This window comes from Trifolium pratense, linkage group LG2 (assembly GCF_020283565.1).
Source record: "Trifolium pratense cultivar HEN17-A07 linkage group LG2, ARS_RC_1.1, whole genome shotgun sequence".
Taxonomy (NCBI): Eukaryota; Viridiplantae; Streptophyta; class Magnoliopsida; order Fabales; family Fabaceae; genus Trifolium; species Trifolium pratense.
In genome coordinates this window covers 72,796,697-72,816,522 of record NC_060060.1, presented here as the reverse complement: position 1 = coordinate 72,816,522, position 19,826 = coordinate 72,796,697, and the positions used below count along the sequence as shown (strand labels likewise).

The 19,826-nt window shown below is 34.5% G+C and overlaps 1 protein-coding gene and 1 long non-coding RNA gene across 2 annotated transcripts; one reads left to right on the top strand and one right to left on the bottom strand.

Annotated features, from left to right (window-relative positions):
- The first annotated feature begins 1,598 nt into the window (after positions 1–1,598).
- On the top strand, positions 1,599–4,405 carry LOC123905392 (PKS-NRPS hybrid synthetase cheA-like). Its single transcript, XM_045954992.1, has 3 exons — positions 1,599–2,836; positions 2,921–3,603; positions 3,705–4,405. The coding sequence occupies exons 1-3, from the start codon at positions 1,599–1,601 to the stop codon at positions 4,403–4,405; spliced, it is 2,622 nt and encodes an 873-aa protein (XP_045810948.1).
- An 11,378-nt stretch (positions 4,406–15,783) lies between these two features.
- LOC123903711 lies at positions 15,784–19,826 on the bottom strand. The gene is made up of 4 exons (XR_006808161.1): positions 19,618–19,826; positions 17,545–17,777; positions 16,642–17,325; positions 15,784–16,479 (listed from the first exon to the last, which is right to left on the bottom strand). It is a non-coding gene; the product is annotated as an uncharacterized LOC123903711 (long non-coding RNA).

Genomic DNA, 19,826 nt, shown 5'->3' with positions numbered 1-19,826 from the left:
TATGGATATTGCTAGGATACATCCACTATATTTTCTAAAGGTCTATTTTAGCAAGAACACCTTTTTGGTTAGGACAAAAAAAACCAGCCTTTTTTATTGGCGAACAACACAAGTTCATGGGTAATTATGTAATTTAATGTTATATTTTTTAAAATATATTTTTCCATCTCATCTTCCCCATTGTTCTTAGGCCATTTTTTGAAACAAGATAGCATTTAGGCAGTTTCGTTTGCAGCCAGGAGGAAGGGCTCAACAATTTAATCTTGTTTTGCTGCGTTTCTTATTTATTTGTTTTTATCTAACGAGGAGTTAACATTTTTTGTTTTACAAACTAGTAATAGATCCGTGCATTCGCCCGGGTCGTAACGTTGCGCCGATAATTTTTCAAGTTACCCTTTACTATATAAAATTATAAAAAGAAATTATTGCATTAACACATTTAATTGAGAAAAAAAAGCAAAAAATTTTCATTAAGTAGACATTCATTACATCATAGTTTTAGGAAAACATAATTCAAATCGCATAATTTGCCCCATATAAGTTTTGAGCAATTTGTTTTCCGTAAATATTTTATTAACATCAATTTGTTCTCCGAATTATTTAATTTTCTTATCAGCTTCCCCGTGTACAATTGATTATAATTTTTTGTTAATTTTCTTAAGCACAGGTCATAACGTTATGCAGGTAATTTTGCAAGTTACACTTTGTTAATTAAAATTGACAAAAATTGATTTTATTTAATTAGTATTATGAGTCAATAGTATAATTTGTCCCATGTATAATTTATTTAATATATATGATAATTATTTTGAAATTATTATCAGTTCTATGAGTTAATAATAGCATAAATTTTCATATGTACGATTTATTTAGTATATATATGATAATTATCATTTTTAATATTATAGTTAAATGTGTCCCTATTTAAATCAGTAATATTTTTTTCCCGTATTTAATTTTTTTGGACTTATTTAGTGTATGAATTATTTACTTAAAAATACTAAAATAAATGTTTACTTATTAATTTTTTTTCTTGAAGCAAAAATGTTTACCTATTAATTAGCAAAATTGTTTTTGCAAAAAATCATTAGAGTTAAGTCTCATTGTTTGGTGAGAAGAGGAAAAAAAAATTTCCTACCCCAACAATCTTCACTTTACCCCAACATTTTTCTAAAAATACCCAATATATCCTTATTAAAAATTAATATATTTTAAAAAAACAATTTTTGTCGTATTATACTGTTCCGGTAGAATTTCCATCCTCACGAAAAACTGTTCCGGTAAGCAATTATCCATACCGGTAAGTTAACTTTACAGGTACACTTTTTAAAAAGTGTTCCGGTATGTTAAATTTACCGATACACTTTTTATAACGTTTCCGGTATGTTTATTTTACCGGTACACTTTTTAAAAAGTGTTCCGGTATGTTAATGTTACCGGCACACTTTTTAAAAAGTGTACCGGTATGTTAATTATATTTCGTTTATCATTATACATACCGGTACACTTATTTAAAGTGTTCCGGTAGTTAATGAGTGTACCGGTATGTTATTCTTAATTTTTTTAATTTTAATTTATTTTTTTATTTTTAAACAGATATGGCTTATCTCGGCGATACAAGTCAAATGTTGGTAGATACTACGGATGTTTTTACAACTCATCAAAAATTTGCTACCCCAGATGATGTTGTCAAATGGGCTCGAGATGTTGGAGATGCCAATAAAGTCGATATTATCATTACTCGGTCGGATAAAAAGAACGGAATAAGAGGAAGAAATGACAAGTTGATTTTGGGTTGTGACAAAGGTGGAAAGTATGACTCTTCAGAAAGTTCCACGACAACTGCATCGAAAAAGTGTAACTGTCCATTTAAAATTAGAGCTGCACCTTCAATAGATGGTTCAGGATGGAAAGTTCAGGTTATTCATGGAGTTCACAACCACGGGCTACCTGACCAATATCATGGTCATCCTCGCAAGGCACGTTTAACCGCTGATGAAAACAAACGTGTTCAAGATTTGACAAAGCGTAAAGTAGCACCAAGACTCATTGTTTTAGATTTGAAAGATCAAAATCCAGAGTCTGTTGTTGATGCCACACTTGTGTATAGGAAAAGACACATGATGCAAATACAGGAAAAAGGCTCCAGAACAGAGCTGCAACACTTGCTGCAGTTGTTAGATGATGCAAAATATGTCAGCTGGAATAGAAGAAAAGATGATGGCTCCGATGTTTTGAGTGATATTTTTTGGGCGCATCCAGATTCAATCAAGTTGTTGAACTTGTTTCCCATTGTTTTGGTTATGGACTTCACGTACAAAACTAATAAATATAGACAGCCACTGCTTGAAATTGCTGGCATAACGTCAACTAACATGACATTTGCTGTTGGATTTGCTTACATGGAATCTGAGAAGACGGACAATTATCATTGGGCGTTAGGTAAGCTGAAGCAATTGATTACTAAGCAAGATATATTTCCTAGAGTAATTTTGACTGATAGGGAGTTTGCTTTGATGAATGCAATTAAAGATATATTTCCACATACTACTAATATGCTTTGTACGTGGCACATAATCAAAAATGTGAATGCGAGATGCACCGTGCAAATACCTAAGGATATGAAACAGAAGGTGAAAAATTTGTGGAGAGATGTTGTTGAAAGTCCGGATGAGGTGGAGTATCAGCAACGGTTGAATGCGTTTCAGCAAGCATGTGTTAATTCAAGCAATTTTGTCGAATATGTCAATAACACCTGGTTGGCCCCTCACAAAGAACAATTTGTTGAAGCATGGACCAATCGAGTGATGCATTTAGGAAACACAACGACTAATAGGTATAATTTTTTAATTTTAAAATTGTAATTATATTTTTCTTTTTTTGGCGTTTAATTGACTATTGTTTGCAATTTGATATTTAGAGTTGAGTCTGCACATTGGAGACTGAAGAAAATGTTGGAACACAGCAAAGGAGACTTATGCAAGTGTTTGGAAGGCATGAATGACAACATAAGACTAGAAGTTGACAAAATAAAGAAGTCTTTTCAAAAAAGTTTTTACTATACAGAAATGACACATAGCAGTCCATTTTTTCAATATTTGAGAAACTTTGTCTCCAGGGCCGCTATGACACTAATTTCTGATGAGATGGAGAGAATTGACATTGTTGGAACAAATAAAAACTTGTGTGGTTGCAAACTTAGGTCAACATGTGAGTTGCCTTGTGCTTGTGAATTGAGTGGATATACAACCAGCGGTGTACCGATACCGTTAGATTCAGTTCACGGTCACTGGAAGAAATTAACTATGGAAGAACCATTGGAGGATGACACAGAGGATGGATATGAGTTGGACATGAGTAATGCAATGGAGGCCATATGGACTCGATTTCGGTCACTTGATATTGTTGGTAAAAGAGCGTTGAAGAGTAAAGTGTTTGAACTTGCTTATCCAGCCTCAAGTTCATTGTGTCCACCACCTGAAAAAATAAAAACCAGAGGAGGAGTGAAGAACAAATATAAAGGCAAAGCACCAAAAGGTTATGATGTGTATCGTGATCCATCATACTTTGAACACGTTGAAAGAGAATATCGTGATTCACAAGGTGACTAATTTATTTTTTTGATAATATAGTTATTGCTTATATTTTTATGTCTATATTCTATTATTATATATTCAACTTTTTTTGTTTTTACATAAATCTAGGTACATCGAAGAGGTTGTGTACACAACAATCACAGTCATCTCAGAAGGAACTATCTCAACCCTCTCAGAAGCAACAATCTCAACCATCTCAGAAACAACTATCTCAGATGTCTAAAAAACTGACATCTCAGAAATATTTGGGGCAATTTCCTGATCATATGCATCCACATATTGTTGACATTGTTGATGTGCTTGAAGATGGAAATTGTGGTTTTAGAGCTGTTGCATCTTTACTTGGTTACACAGAGGAAGGTTGGTCCATCGTCCGTCGGGAGTTAGATGAAGAGCTTAGAAATAATAACAGTTTGTATGAGAAATTATTCAGACAAGATTTGCAGGTTGTGAGAGATTCCTTGGTAGCAAATAGATGGTTCACCATACCTGCTATGGGTTACTTGGTAGCAAATAGGTATAATGTCGTTCTCGTCACGTTGGGTAAACCTAGTAAGACTTTCTTTCCTATGATGACTTCATATTCCTCTTCAGCAAGGTTTTTTTGTATTGGTTTTGTCAATGGAAATCATTGGGTTCCGGTAAACATGTCAAAGGGGTTTCCGTTGCCCGAAGTTACAGCTGATTGGAAGAAATTTTGTTCACATGAAGCAAGGTCTTGGATGTCAAACTTAAACGGACGCCTACAATATTGGAACCTTCTAAATCCTCCGGTGAAACCTCTTAGTGGTGTTATGTCTGTTGAATAATTTTTAATTGTTTATTTTATGTCGAATATTTATATTACTTATGTTTTATCAAATATCTAAATTCGTTAGTAACGTTTATTGTGTTAAAAAATATTTTATGTCAATAAAATGCAATGCCTACTTTAGCAACGTTCATTGTGTCAAAAAATAATGTATTGAAGTACAAAAAACATTTGATCGATAAAGTTTATAATCTAAATAAAGTACACGATATAGTAAAATTAGTTCAACAAAATACACAATCCAAAAATAAAAGTACATAAACCAGTGTTCAAAAAAACATAACAAAAAAAACTAGTCATGGGTATGCACCACGACATACATCTAGTGCAAAAAAAAGCTCCTCAAAATTGAAGTAGCAAAGTTTTTCACAAGAAAGGGGGGGTTTGAATTGTGACCCTTTTAAAATTTAAACTCAAGTCACAAAATAAATAGTTAGTGATAAAATTGTTTTTGTGCTCAGTGAGATCGTTCTAAGAATGATCTGTGCTGTGTAAAAACAGTTGCAGAAAATAAAAGTTTAAGGGAAAGAAGATAAACACAAAGAGTTATCCTGGTTCACCCCTAATCTTTGGGTTACGTCCAGTCCCCACCTCCTGTGAGTTTGTCCACTAGAATCACTTAAAAGTTACAGATCCAATACTTACAAATTCACCTTGATCTTGACCTAAGATCAACAACTTAACAAAGCTCCTAGAGCTTTGAACTTTCCTAGTCACTATAAAAGAGAAGCTTAGATGAAAGCACTCTAAAGAGATTGGAACTCAGATTATGATACAAAAGAGTGACTTAAAAAGGACTTTGAGCTAAAGAGATTGAATGGGATTTATATCACTTGAATTGCTTGAAAACACTTGCTCTTTCCCTTGGACTTGATTGCCTTTTATAGATGCTTGCTTGATATTGAAGCTTGGCCTTCAAGTATATCAGTTAGAGAGTAAAATAGAGCTGTTACTCAGTGCTCTATATGCAGCAGACAACTTCTGCATAATGTGCAGATTCTCTGTTCAGTCTTGGAACAGTCTTGATTTCCTTTTGGCTTTGATCCATAAGATCCAAATAAGTATGAGCTGTTGCCAAGTGTATATGAGTTGTTTCTTACATCCCTCCACTGTCATGTATCAGATATAGCCGTTTGGATGCTCAGAAAAGGACTCATGACAGTTGGAGATGGTTTTGAAAAACTGTGTGCAGGATCAGTCTTGCATTGGTCTTGAAACAGTCTTGACTGCACCAGCAAATAAGATGAACCTTCATCCTTCCTTCCTTGTGGTGTGCAGCTGTTAGATAGCTCTAAGGACTGATCAGTAGTAGCCTTAGCAAGAGAATAAAACCAGCTGGAATAGTACAATAGCATATGAGACAAAATTGTACTTCTATGACAAGCCATGGAAGAATGTTCCATTTGTGTACTTTGCATAAGTACAATACAACTCATAGTTAAAATCTGGTTGTTCCTTTGTGATTGGTCCATGATATTATATCAGATGTATTCATTGGTTGGCCAATACCACAATTGATCAAGCTCATGGTTTTCTTCATGATATGTGACTAGGAAAGCATATACTTAAATTCCATCACATGTTGTTGATCCCAAAAGAGATTATCTCCTGTAGTGATTTGGTCCATAAATCCATTGTAAAGTGCTTATTTGTTTTGTTCTTAGTTGACTTGAAAAACCAGAAAGCACTTATTCCAAAACGTGCTTATTTGTCAAAACTGCAGTCTGTCTGTTAAGAATGTTCTTAGAATGGTCTTGAAACAGCTTTGCAGGATTTTTACTTTGCAAGTGGTTTGTTAGAATCTATTTAATCTTATGCTACTCAAAAGCACTTGTTAGATAACAAAATGATCAGAATCATTTAAAATATAATTAAAGATGTTTGTAATCTTTAAAACATCAAAAGTGGATTTTGCCTCAACAATCTCCCCCTTTTTGATGATGACAAACTTCTTTAATTTAGATTTTAAAAATGATTTCTGATTTAATCAAATGATAAATGTACTAGTGTTTTTATCAAAAAACTCCCCCTCAATTTATGCATTCAATTTCAAATTATCAAGATAAAATTGAGCAAGATAAAAAATCTGAATCATAACACATCCTTAATCATTCAAACTTCAAATAAGCATTACAAATCATGTGTTCAGCAGGATTAGGATCAAAAGATGATTCAGAACATTTTAAAGACAGATGCTTAAGACTTAGATTACATAATGCTAGAAGTTCTATCCTAAGATTAAAACTTCCTACAATATCTAGTCATCAAAAGTTTTTTAAAATTTAAACACAGTACACAAAACAAACACAATACATAAGCAGAAATATTAAAAATCCTAGCATTCTTGAAACAAGCTTCTTTTTCTTTTTCTCCCCCTTTTGTCATCACAAAAAGTGGAGGGACTGCAAAGGTTATTAAGGAGACACAGTAGGGCTGGAAGCATCAGATGATGGATCATTCTCTGGCTGAGGGAATTCAGGAATGTGTGGAGGAGGATGAGGGATATTGAGAAGAGGACAAACATGATCACAGAGCCAGGTGCGATAGTTTTGTTGTTCAAGCATGATATGCATAAGCAGATTGTTCTGCTGCATCATAGCTTCCAAAATCTTGGTGGTTTCTCTCTTGGTTTTGGAAACATCCTTTTCCATTTTGGTTCTCTTAGGTCTGGTGCTAGGACCAGCAGCAGCAGGATTATCAGCAGGTGGAGCAGCATCTTCAATGTTTTGACCAGAGGAGCAAAAGGATTTTAGTGAGCCAAAGTGTGGTGGAAAGGAGGGTAATGAATTTCCAGCAGAGTACAAGGGAATTTGAATTTGGGGAGGTTCAGGACTTGGAATTTTAAGCAGGCTCTTAAAAAAATCAGAGCTGGATTGAGAATCATAGAATGGTGGAGAGAAAAGAGCTTTGTTGGTGAATCTTGGATTGGTGGATAATCCTTCAAGAACATGTGCAGCATTTTGGGAAAGAGTGGGTTGGTTGCTTAATCCAAAGCTTGAGTCAAAGCCTAGTGAAACATCAAGATTAACAAAAGGAACAGAAATTGTTGGAGTAGGTTCCAAGCTGTGATTTGCAGAGGAGGCAAGGTTGAGAACGTTCTCAGACTGTTCTACAATACCAGTAGCAGTTAAATTTTTGTCAGCTTCAAAAACTTCTCTCTTTCTTTTCTCACCTACAGTAGGTTCATCAGCTGCTTTCTTCATGTGAGATAAGTTTTTCAAATCAAACACTTTAGAGTTGTTAAAACTCTTTTCCTTCTTGAGCTCTACCTTGCATTCTCTAAAAACCTTAGTCAGATGCATTCCATAGGGTAGAGTGATTTTCTTAGAACCAGAAGATGCAGCCTCTATCATGTTGTGAATGATAACATAGGGTAGGTTCAGCTTTTTCCCAGTTCCCAGATGATGCATAACCATTAAATCTCCATCATAAACTTTCTCTCGTGTACCTATTCTTGGAAAGATATGGTTTTGGACCATATTGAATAGCACCTTGTATTCAGTCTTTAGGTAAGAAGCAGGTGGTTGAGGTAATTTTGTACCTTCAGCAACAAACATCTCCTGAATTAAATCCTCCTTTTTAACTTGAGCTTCAGAGTACCAAGTGTCTCCAATCAACTTGGCTCCATCAATGGGTAGATTGAGATACTTTCCTAAGATCTCAGGGGTTAGTTTGATTTCAACATTCCTAAGGGTTGACTTAATTAGATCATTCTCAGGATCAACTTTGGCATTGAAATAGAAAGCTTGAACTACTCTAGGGTATACAGTTTCTCTCATTCTAAACAGGTGAGTCCAACCCTGTGATTCGGTAAGCTTCATCACATCAATACCCCCACTAGCTAGGTTTGCAAAGTCATAATACCTACAGCTAGGGACAGGTTTCCCATTCCAGAATAAATCAAAATCTTCTCTTTCAGAGTAGTGAATAAGAGGGATTACCATGTTCTTGGGAAGTAGTTGAGTCAAAGTTGGTTCTTCAGTTTCTGGAGATTTCCCTTTTTCTCCATTATCATCTGAGTTCTTCTTAGCTTCTTCTTCTTCAGAGCTTGAAGTTTTTCCTTTTTCAGCAACATATTTTTCCAGATGATCAAGAAATGCTTTGCTTGGAGTTCTTGTTTTGACAGGAGCAGATTTGGTGGTTTGAGTTGATTTGGACGGTTCAATAATTTGGGATAAGGGTTTGGTGTGACGAGTGAGAGAGGTGGTTTCCAATTCTCCAGAGTCACTATCATTTACTTCATAAATGGTGTTGTCTATGACAGGTTTCTTAGTTCCACCACTAGATAACAATCTAGCTGATCTTCTTACTTGAGGGATTTTGGTTGATTTGGATTTGGATTTTGTGTAAACAATGAAGGGTTTTGGAACAGTATTAGAGGGTTGAGGGATTGATTTTGACACATCTTCCTGAGACAGTTTCATGATTGTTTCAGCAATAATCTTCTCAGCATTTCCTAATTCCACTGAGGAATTTGTTGGATTTTGTTGGTTAATCTCCGTATCAGAGTTAGGAGCGGTTGTGAATCGTTCAGAGATGGTTTCAGAGATGGGAGAAGGAGGTGGAACAGGCGGTTGAGATGGTGATTCATTTTCAGCAGTTGGTGAAGGAATGGGAGCAGGAATACGACCGGTGTTCTTAGTTCTTGCCATTGAGAATGGAAGAAGATCGATGGTTTTGGAAGAATGAAAAGAAATGAGCAGTTATTGATTTGATTTTAAAGAGGGAAGAGAAGAAGGGTTGTCTAAAGAGAGTAGGTGTACTTAAGTGAACTATTTGCCTTGGAACTCTAAACTAAAACTTACTCATTCTATCTTAAATGTACTAACTATTATTATAAGCATAGTAACCTAGGTCTGTAGGTAATACAACTGGTTTTTACTCTCTTTTTAAAACTACTTATTAAAAAAAAAAATTATTTTAAACGCAGAGGAGGTCATAAAATTTGATCAACACCAAGAACGTTCTAAGACTGTTCTTTAGACAGGGCTTTTCATTATTTTTAATTTTTCTTTAATAAAATTAAAACGTTCTTCTACTAATGGCTTAGTGAAAATATCTGCTAATTGATTTTCAGTATCCACAAAGGTTAATTCAACTTCCTTTTTATTAACATGATCTCTAATGAAGTGGTGTTTTATTTCAATATGTTTTGATCTTGAATGCTGAATAGGGTTTTTTGATAAATTGATAGCACTAGTATTATCACATAAAATTTTAATATTTGTGTACCTTAATGAGAAGTCTTCAAGTTGGTTTTTGATCCAAATCACTTGAGAGCAACAGTTTGCAGCAGACACATATTCTGCTTCAGTTGTTGAAAGTGCTATGGTATTTTGTTTTCTGCAACACCAACTTACAAGTGCTTCTCCAAGAAATTGACATGCTCCACTTGTGCTTTTTCTTTCTAATTTATCCCCAGCATAGTCAGCATCACAATATGCTATAAGATCAAAATGTGAACCCTTTTTGTACCATAGACCAGTATCAGGTGTTCCCACCAAATATCTAAAAATTCTCTTGACAGCAGTAAGATGTGATTCTTTTGGAGATGATTGAAACCTTGCACATAATCCTACTGAGAAGACAATGTCTGGTCTACTTGCAGTCAAATAAAGGAGTGATCCAATCATTCCTCTATATTCCTTTTCAGATACATCCTTTCCTTTTTCATCTTTGTCCAAGCTTGTTGATGGATGCATTGGTGTAGGCATAATCTTAGCCTCATTCATCTTAAACTTTTTGAGGAGATCTTTGACATATTTTTCTTGACTTATAAAGATTCCTTCTTCAAGTTGTTTTATTTGAAGACCCAAAAAGAATCTAAGTTCTCCCATCATACTCATCTCAAACTCACTTTGCATGAGGGTTGAGAATTCTTCACACATAGTTTCATTTGTAGCTCCAAAGATGATATCATCAACATAAACTTGAACTATTAAAAGATCATTTTGGTTTTCCTTTCTAAAAAGTGTGGTATCTATTTTTCCTCTAGAAAAACCATTGTTTAAAAGGAAAGTGCTTAATCTTTCATACCATGCTCTTGGAGCTTGCTTAAGCCCATAAAGAGCTTTAGTTAGCTTAAAAACATGATCTGGTCTATGTTGGTCAATAAAACCAGGTGGTTGATGAACATAGACTTCTTCATTTAAAAATCCATTTAGAAAAGCACTTTTGACATCCATTTGAAAAAGTTTCAAGCATTTGTGAGATGCATATGCAAGTAGTATTCTAATTGCTTCTAACCTGGCCACTGGTGCAAAGGTTTCATCATAATCAATACCTTCTTGTTGATTATATCCTTGAGCCACAAGTCTTGCCTTGTTCCTTATAACTTTCCCTTCTTCATCAAGTTTATTCCTAAAGACCCATTTAGTACCAATGATTGAATTTTCTTGAGGTTTAGGTACTAGCTTCCACACTTCATTTCTTTCAAATTGCAAAAGCTCTTCCTTCATAGCTTCAATCCATGATTCATCTATGATTGCTTCATCTATGGATTTTGGTTCTATTTGAGAAATCATAGCTAGATTGTTTTCTTTATTCTGAGTAGCTCTTCTTGTTCTTACACCATCTGTTGTACTTCCAATGATTTGTTCTTGTGGATGATAATTGACCATTTTCCATGTCCTTGGAGGAGCTTGTGAGGATTCTTCCATTTCATTAGTTTTCCTTTTCTGATTTGTAGTTTCCTCTTCCTCATCAGCAATTATGGTTGTTTGTTCCTCAAACTCATCAAACTTTACATGCATGCTTTCTTCCATAGCTTGAGTTCTTAGGTTATAAATTCTATATGCTTTTGAAGTTAAAGAATATCCTAAGAATATTCCTTTGTCTGATTTTGAGTCAAACTTACCCAGATTATCTCTAATATTAAGAATGTAGCAGTAGCAGCCAAAAATATGAAAATATGATATGTTAGGTTTTTTATCCTTCCAGATTTCATAAGGTGTTTTCTTTAAAACTTTTCTAATAGTTACTCTGTTCAAGATATAGCAAGCAGTGTTTATGGCTTCAGCCCAAAAATACTTCTCCACATTTGATTCATTTATCATAGTTCTTGCCATTTCTTGTAGAGTTCTATTTTTTCTCTCTACAACTCCATTTTGTTGTGGAGTTCTAGGACAAGAAAAATTATGAGAAATACCATTTTCATTAAAAAAGGTTTCAAATAGAGAGTTTTCAAATTCACCTCCATGATCACTTCTAATGGAGATAATTTTTGTTTCTTTTTCATTTTGAACTTTTAAGCAAAAGTTTTTGAAAGCTTCAAAAGAGTCATCTTTTTGTTTTAAAAACAACACCCAAGTAAATCTGGAATAATCATCTACAATAACAAAACCATAATTCTTACCTCCAAGACTTGTGGTTCTGACTGGTCCAAATAAGTCTATGTGAAGTAATTCAAGAGGTCTTTTGGTTGAAATAAATTCTTTTAGTTTAAAACTGCTTTTTACTTGTTTTCCTCTTGCACATGATTCACATAACTTATCATTTTCAAAACTTATCTTTGGTAATCCTCTTACTAGATCAAGTTTAGAAAGTTTTGAAATGGTTTTCATACTTATATGCCCTACCCTTTTGTGCCAAATCCATTTGTCTTTTTCAAGAGACATAAAACATGATTCATCAGGGAGTTCATCTAAATATATGATATAAACATTCTTCTTTCTTGATCCATTGAAAAGAATTTTGTCAGAAGATGAGTGTTTGATTTCACATGTATCAGGTTTAAATATAACCTCAAAACCATTGTCACATAATTGACTAATGCTTATTAAGTTATGTTTAAGACCTTCTACATAATGGACATTTTCAATTTTAGCAGAGTTTATCTTACCTATTGTACCTTTACCTTTGATAGTAGCTGTCTCATTATTACCAAAAGTAACTGATCCTCCTTCTTTCTTTTCAAAGGAAAGAAAGCTTTGTCTATCTCCAGTCATATGTCTGGAGCAGCCACTGTCCAAGTACCATGGCTTCTTCTTGACTGTGAGAAGACATTCCTGCATTTGTTTTTAGCATGCTTTTAGGTACCCATATCTTTCTGGGTCCTTGATGGTTAGTGTTATAATGACTCTTCTTATGTTGATAAGAAGAGTTTCTAGTCTGTTTTTTAAGAATGTTCTGAGATCGTTCTGAAAAGTATTTCCTATGATAATTTTGTTGTCTAGATTTTCTATAACAAAAAGGTTCAAGATGTCCTTCCTTATGACAGTAAGAGCATTTGTATATAGGTTTATTAGGAACAAAAAACTTATTGTAAATTCTTTGATTATTGTAAGTTTCAAAACCTAGGCCTGATTTACTAAAACTATTTTTCTGAGATCCTAAAATATTTTCAAAAGTTTTAGTAGACTTTACAAATTTGGTTATATCATTTTCAAGTTTTGAAACATTCTTCTTTAGTATTTTGTTTTCTTCTTGTATGTTAGAGTCAATTTGTTGATTTTCTTTAAGTTCTTCTAATTTTCTTTTATGAGCAATTTCCATGTTTTTAATTATGTCTTTTAATAATTCATTTTCAGTTTTATATTCATCTTTTTCTTTAGAAATTTTGATTACTTCTTCCTGAAGTTGATCACATTTTTTATTTAGATTCAAGCTATCATAAAAAAGATTATCAAAGAGGTGTTCAGTTTTTTGACATGAAGAGCAAGTTTCAGGGTTTACCTCTTGTGTTTCTGATCTTGTCATAAGACATACATTTGCTTCTTGCTCTTCTTCTTCTGGGAGTTCATCTAGTTCATCCCAGGTTGCCATCATTGATTTCTTGGCAGGAGGATCTTTTGAATTTTGGACAATCACTTTTGTAGTGTCCAAATTGGTTGCATCCATAACATTGGATTCTGCTCATGTCAACTTCAGATTTTACACCATTTCTTTTATTTGGAAATGTTCTCCTCATTTGATTCCTTCTCATCATGAGTCTTTGAATTCTTCTTGACAGAAGTGCAAATTCTTCTTCATTGTCTTCATCAATCAGATCTTTGCTAGAGAAAATTTCATTTTGCTGAAAGCATTCTTCTGATTGAGAATCTAATGCAATCATCTTTTTCTTTGGAGATTTATCCTCTTGAAGTATTGCTTCATGAGCTTTTAAAGAACCAATTAAGTCCTCCATTTTAACTTCAGAGAGAGTTTTTGACTCTGTGATGGCTGTTACTATATGCCTCCATTCTTTAGGTAGACATCTTAGTATCTTTCTTACTCTTTCATGTGTGGTGTATGTTTTTCCAAGAGAGTTGAGTTCATTTATGATGATAGTGAATCTTCCATACATCTGATCAATGGATTCATCTTCCTTCATCTCAAATAACTCAAACTTTCTTACACCAATATCAATTCTTGTTTCTTTGACACGACTGGTTCCTTCATGATGAGTTTTGAGAGTATCCCACATTTCTTTAGCATTTTTGCATTGCATGATCCTGTCATATTCTTCCCTGCACAAAGCACTTTTAATAAATAATTGAGCTTTAGTATTTAAAAGTACCCTGTCTGCTTCAGTGGTTGTCCATTCAGCTTGAGGCTTTGGAGTGGTAGAATCTTTTGCCAATGGTGTGTATTCTCCATTTTCAATCACTGACCACATGTAGTTATCTTGTGATCTTAGGAATAGCTCCATTTTATCTTTCCAGTAGTAGTAGTCATTTCCTTCAAATAGTGGTGGCCTAGTTGATGATCCACCTTCTGAAATAAACTTTGCAGGTTTTGACATACTTCCTTCCTGAATCTTTTCCTCTAAGCACTTGTTAGATGCTCAACCTTTAGAACCAGGCTCTGATACCAATTGAAGTAGCAAAGTTTTTCACAAGAAAGGGGGGGTTTGAATTGTGACCCTTTTAAAATTTAAACTCAAGTCACAAAATAAATAGTTAGTGATAAAATTGTTTTTGTGCTCAGTGAGATCGTTCTAAGAATGATCTGTGCTGTGTAAAAACAGTTGCAGAAAATAAAAGTTTAAGGGAAAGAAGATAAACACAAAGAGTTATCCTGGTTCACCCCTAATCTTTGGGTTACGTCCAGTCCCCACCTCCTGTGAGTTTGTCCACTAGAATCACTTAAAAGTTACAGATCCAATACTTACAAATTCACCTTGATCTTGACCTAAGATCAACAACTTAACAAAGCTCCTAGAGCTTTGAACTTTCCTAGTCACTATAAAAGAGAAGCTTAGATGAAAGCACTCTAAAGAGATTGGAACTCAGATTATGATACAAAAGAGTGACTTAAAAAGGACTTTGAGCTAAAGAGATTGAATGGGATTTATATCACTTGAATTGCTTGAAAACACTTGCTCTTTCCCTTGGACTTGATTGCCTTTTATAGATGCTTGCTTGATATTGAAGCTTGGCCTTCAAGTATATCAGTTAGAGAGTAAAATAGAGCTGTTACTCAGTGCTCTATATGCAGCAGACAACTTCTGCATAATGTGCAGATTCTCTGTTCAGTCTTGGAACAGTCTTGATTTCCTTTTGGCTTTGATCCATAAGATCCAAATAAGTATGAGCTGTTGCCAAGTGTATATGAGTTGTTTCTTACATCCCTCCACTGTCATGTATCAGATATAGCCGTTTGGATGCTCAGAAAAGGACTCATGACAGTTGGAGATGGTTTTGAAAAACTGTGTGCAGGATCAGTCTTGCATTGGTCTTGAAACAGTCTTGACTGCACCAGCAAATAAGATGAACCTTCATCCTTCCTTCCTTGTGGTGTGCAGCTGTTAGATAGCTCTAAGGACTGATCAGTAGTAGCCTTAGCAAGAGAATAAAACCAGCTGGAATAGTACAATAGCATATGAGACAAAATTGTACTTCTATGACAAGCCATGGAAGAATGTTCCATTTGTGTACTTTGCATAAGTACAATACAACTCATAGTTAAAATCTGGTTGTTCCTTTGTGATTGGTCCATGATATTATATCAGATGTATTCATTGGTTGGCCAATACCACAATTGATCAAGCTCATGGTTTTCTTCATGATATGTGACTAGGAAAGCATATACTTAAATTCCATCACATGTTGTTGATCCCAAAAGAGATTATCTCCTGTAGTGATTTGGTCCATAAATCCATTGTAAAGTGCTTATTTGTTTTGTTCTTAGTTGACTTGAAAAACCAGAAAGCACTTATTCCAAAACGTGCTTATTTGTCAAAACTGCAGTCTGTCTGTTAAGAATGTTCTTAGAATGGTCTTGAAACAGCTTTGCAGGATTTTTACTTTGCAAGTGGTTTGTTAGAATCTATTTAATCTTATGCCACTCAAAAGCACTTGTTAGATAACAAAATGATCAGAATCATTTAAAATATAATTAAAGATGTTTGTAATCTTTAAAACATCAAAAGTGGATTTTGCCTCAACAAAAATCCTCATCATCCCTATCAGCGTCTATCCTCGTAAGAAATGTCTCAAGCGCGCCTCGAGCCATACCTCTCCATCTCCGCTCACGCTGTAGTGCAGTTTCTTGTGATGCATCATCTGCTGGTGCATCGTCTACTGGTGCATCGTCTACTGGGGCATCTGGTGCAGGTGCAGGTGCAGGTGCATAGTGCGGAACTGGTGGTGCTCCATGTGGTCCATCAACAGGGCGACACAGTCTAGGATGTGATACCCTATAGTACCAGGACATGTAATCAGGTACAGTCTCATAAGCATATGTCACTGGACGTGTCGGCTGAAGGATCCGATCAACAGACGCGTGATAACCAATCCAGTCGCTATCAATATCAGAGTAGGCAGGAGCTAGAGGTGGTGGTGGTGGTATATACTGTACAAATCCAAACTACCTAATACACCTCTCGGGAAAGTAAGGAACTACCGTGGATCCACGCAGATGACCACTATACAGAGTAATCAGATCAAAAGGAATGCTACCTCTGTGAGTCTCAAACGGACGCCATATCACGTCATCAGGGGTCAGTGCATCCAATATAGGCCGATAGTCGGGGAGCTTGGTCTTCCCTTGCTTATACATCCACCGCATAGCTCGAGGAAAGCCAGGATCATCACAATTAAGATTCAACTGAGCCCGCCTACCAAGGGTAGGAAAATACTCGTGAATCCAACACTGTTACAAAAAAGAAAAAAGAAAATTGTTAACAACGCAACAAAGAGAAAAAAAATTAAATTACGCAACAAAGATAAAAACAAAATTTAATTACACAGCAAAGAGAAAAAAAAATTAATTACGCAATATTTAAATTATGTCTTTGTAGTGAGTGTCGCATACCTAAAGAAGTGTCGCATACCCTGCAAGGGCCCTCGTAGAAAACATGGATGCATCGTTCAAGTTATCGTATAAACAAACTAATGCAATACTGGCCCACGAATATGTATGGACTGCAGACAAATCACTAAACAGAAGTAGCCATTTGGCATCCACACGTGTATAACTCTTATCGGCCAGAATGGTAGATCCCACCAACATCAACATCCATGCCCTAGCTGCGCAGTCATGTTTCCCGTAGAAATTGGCATTCCTCATATAACTCTCATATAGCCACTGCTGTGAAAAATAACCACCCCTCTGCAATACAGTCTCTCGCAATGCAAAGTCATACTCCTCTCCTAACAACTCAACTGCAAGTTCCGCAGCTTGTTCTTGAGAAACTGATACAGGAGTATAAAACTGACCCCTAACAGGTAGATGCAGAAGACATGCCACATCGTCCAAAGTAATAGTCAACTCGCCGAACGACATGTGAAATGACGATGTCTCAGGGTGCCACCTCTCAACAAATGCGGATATAAGCTGCGGATCGGTAAATTTCAAGCTAGTCCGCTCAAGCCAGCACAACCCCGAAATATTCAACTACCCTTGAATAACTTCAGGATGGTAATCAGGAATCCTGTCAGCTAACTTTCTTCCTAAAGATACTATTCGTAGCTCAATTTTGTCACCTTCGACACGTTCCTACATATATTTAATAAAAAAACATTGTGAATAATAAATTAGACCGGATAATTGGATGCATATCATAAGACATTGAAAATGAACTATAATAATATTTTAACACTAAATTTGTATGTAAAATAAGGATTTAACAGTTGTAACGAGAGTATAAACAATACAAATTAAAAAAAAATGATCAATATAACTTAACAAATAATAACAAAAAAAACAAAATAGTACCTGACCAAACCATACATGACGAGCAACATGATGCTCGTATCGAGTCAAAAGACTCGTATCGATCGGCCCTCCAGGCCAAGCCTGCTGCACAGGCTGCTGCTCAGCCTGCTCCTCAACCTGCTCCTCATGCACTGGCGGCATCTCATCGTGTTCCGGCTCCTCCTGATGTGGCCGAGACTCTCCACGTCCTCTGTTATGCCTAATTCTACCGTCTGCTCCTCTTGTACGCACCACTGGAAAAAAAAAATTAAAAAAAAAAATAAAATCACTGTGAACCGGTACACTTGAAAAAAGTATACCGGTATGTAATATGAAACTCAGACGTCGAATGCATACCGGTACACTTTTTTCAAGTGTACCGGTATGAATATGCATACCGGTACACTTTTTTTCAAGTGTACCGGTGAAGAAATCAAACCGGCACACTTCGAAAAAGTGTACCGGTATGTAAAATTGCACTTACTCTCTCAATTTCGCCAAACTCACACCGGAACACTTTTTTTGACTAGGGTAAATAATGATTTTTTTTTTCGTTTTACATTATATATGAGGGTATATTTGTCATTTCAAATAAGATTGTTGGGGTAAAGTGAAAATTGTTGGGGTAGAAGAAAAAATTTTCTGAGAAGAGACTCATATTCAGCCCAAGCCCAAAACTCATTATTCTTATTATATCATCTCAAATCCTAAATTTTCACTTTCTCTTTCTCTCAATTGAACGGCTGCTCTCTTACCCTTTTTTTTCTCCCAATCTTTCTTCATTCTTCAACATTTCATCATCTCCTCTCCTTGTACAACCATCTCCTCTTTGTCTAACGGTCAACCCTCAATATGTTTCCATTGTTTCACCTCACTTTTTTAAATTTTCAATTGCCACTTTCTCACCTAGATCTTTACCTCCATAACAATTTTCTGAAACATCATCCTCGTATAAAGAATCTCCTCCATCACTTTTACAAAATCCGCAAAAAAAAATTCAAGATTGAACAACCTTCATCAGTGGCCACCGTGCCGGAACAAACTTCCACCGCGCCGGAAAACAGTGCCACTATGCTAAAAACAATGTCTCACATGCAACAACAACAAATCATCAGAGTTTGTATCTTTATTTTTTATTTATTTTTTGTATATTCAGTTTGAATTTTTTTTAATCTGTATTAATTTTTTTTCTTTAAAACAATTTTTTTTTAATATTTATATATAGATAATTTGTCTATACATGTGTATCAAGACAATTTTTTTTGAACTGTTGTATTGATAATTAGGTGAATAAAGAAGGTGAGTATATGTACATATGTATAATGTATTAATCTGTTGTATCTGAGAAACCCCAAATGGTACCATAAATTTTTTTTTTTTACATATAAAAGATATCATTTTTTTACAATATATGAAATTCCTTTTGTTTATAAAAAAATAAAAAGATGTCTTTTTTTAGATGTTAGTTATTTGTTGGTTGGTTGGTTGATAATCACTTTTTTTTTCCTATGTTTCTGTTGTTTTTCTTTGATTCATATAAAAAAATGGAAATATGTATCTATCGTAAAATCTGATTGTATTATTGTTTTTACGAAGAAGATGAAGTAATTGTAAAATCTTATTAAAGTGAAAAATAATAGAACAAATATTTATTTGGGTTAGATCTGCAAATTTGTTCCTCACAATATATTATTTTTTGATTGAATTTTGTTATATTCCTTTATTTCCATACTAAAATGTTTTTATGAGTTGAGAAAAAATAAATCAAAAATTTATATAGCATCAAACAATAGAGAAAGAATAGAACAAAAAGGATATATGTAAATCTAATTTCTCTCTTTCTTTTTCCGTTCCCTTCACTTTCTTTTACTGCAACCTTTCCCTTCACTTTCTTTTACTGCAACCTTCTTTTTTTTCGATGTTTTCTTCAACACCATTTTAGATCAATGTGAGTTTTGTTGTACTTTTTCTAGATCTGATAAATAAAAAAAATTAGAAATAGCAAAATATTCATATAAAAATTACAGAACAACAACACTCTTTTCAAAATAAAAAGTATGATTAAGAAGATAGTATAATTATTGTTTGGTATACCTGTTGTAGAATCATGGAAAAGAAGTTTATACAAATAAAGTTTTTCTTTTTGCTTCCTTAAATTTGATTAACTTTGCTTGTTTTCTAGTTTGTTTCCTGCAAGAAAAAGTTCAACTGGTCAGACAAAAAGAATAATATGGAAAGTAAAAAAAAACTGCATATGCATATTGGAACAAAAAGAGTGAGAGAAAGAAGAATGAAGTGAATGA

Coding starts and splice junctions, on each gene's coding strand:
- LOC123905392 (XM_045954992.1), top strand. CDS start 1,599: ATGGCTTATCTCGGCGATACAAGTCAAATGTTGGTAGATACTACGGAT. Junction 2,837..2,920: donor GGAAACACAACGACTAATAG/GTATAATTTTTT, acceptor TTTGATATTTAG/AGTTGAGTCTGCACATTGGA. Junction 3,604..3,704: donor AGAATATCGTGATTCACAAG/GTGACTAATTTA, acceptor ACATAAATCTAG/GTACATCGAAGAGGTTGTGT.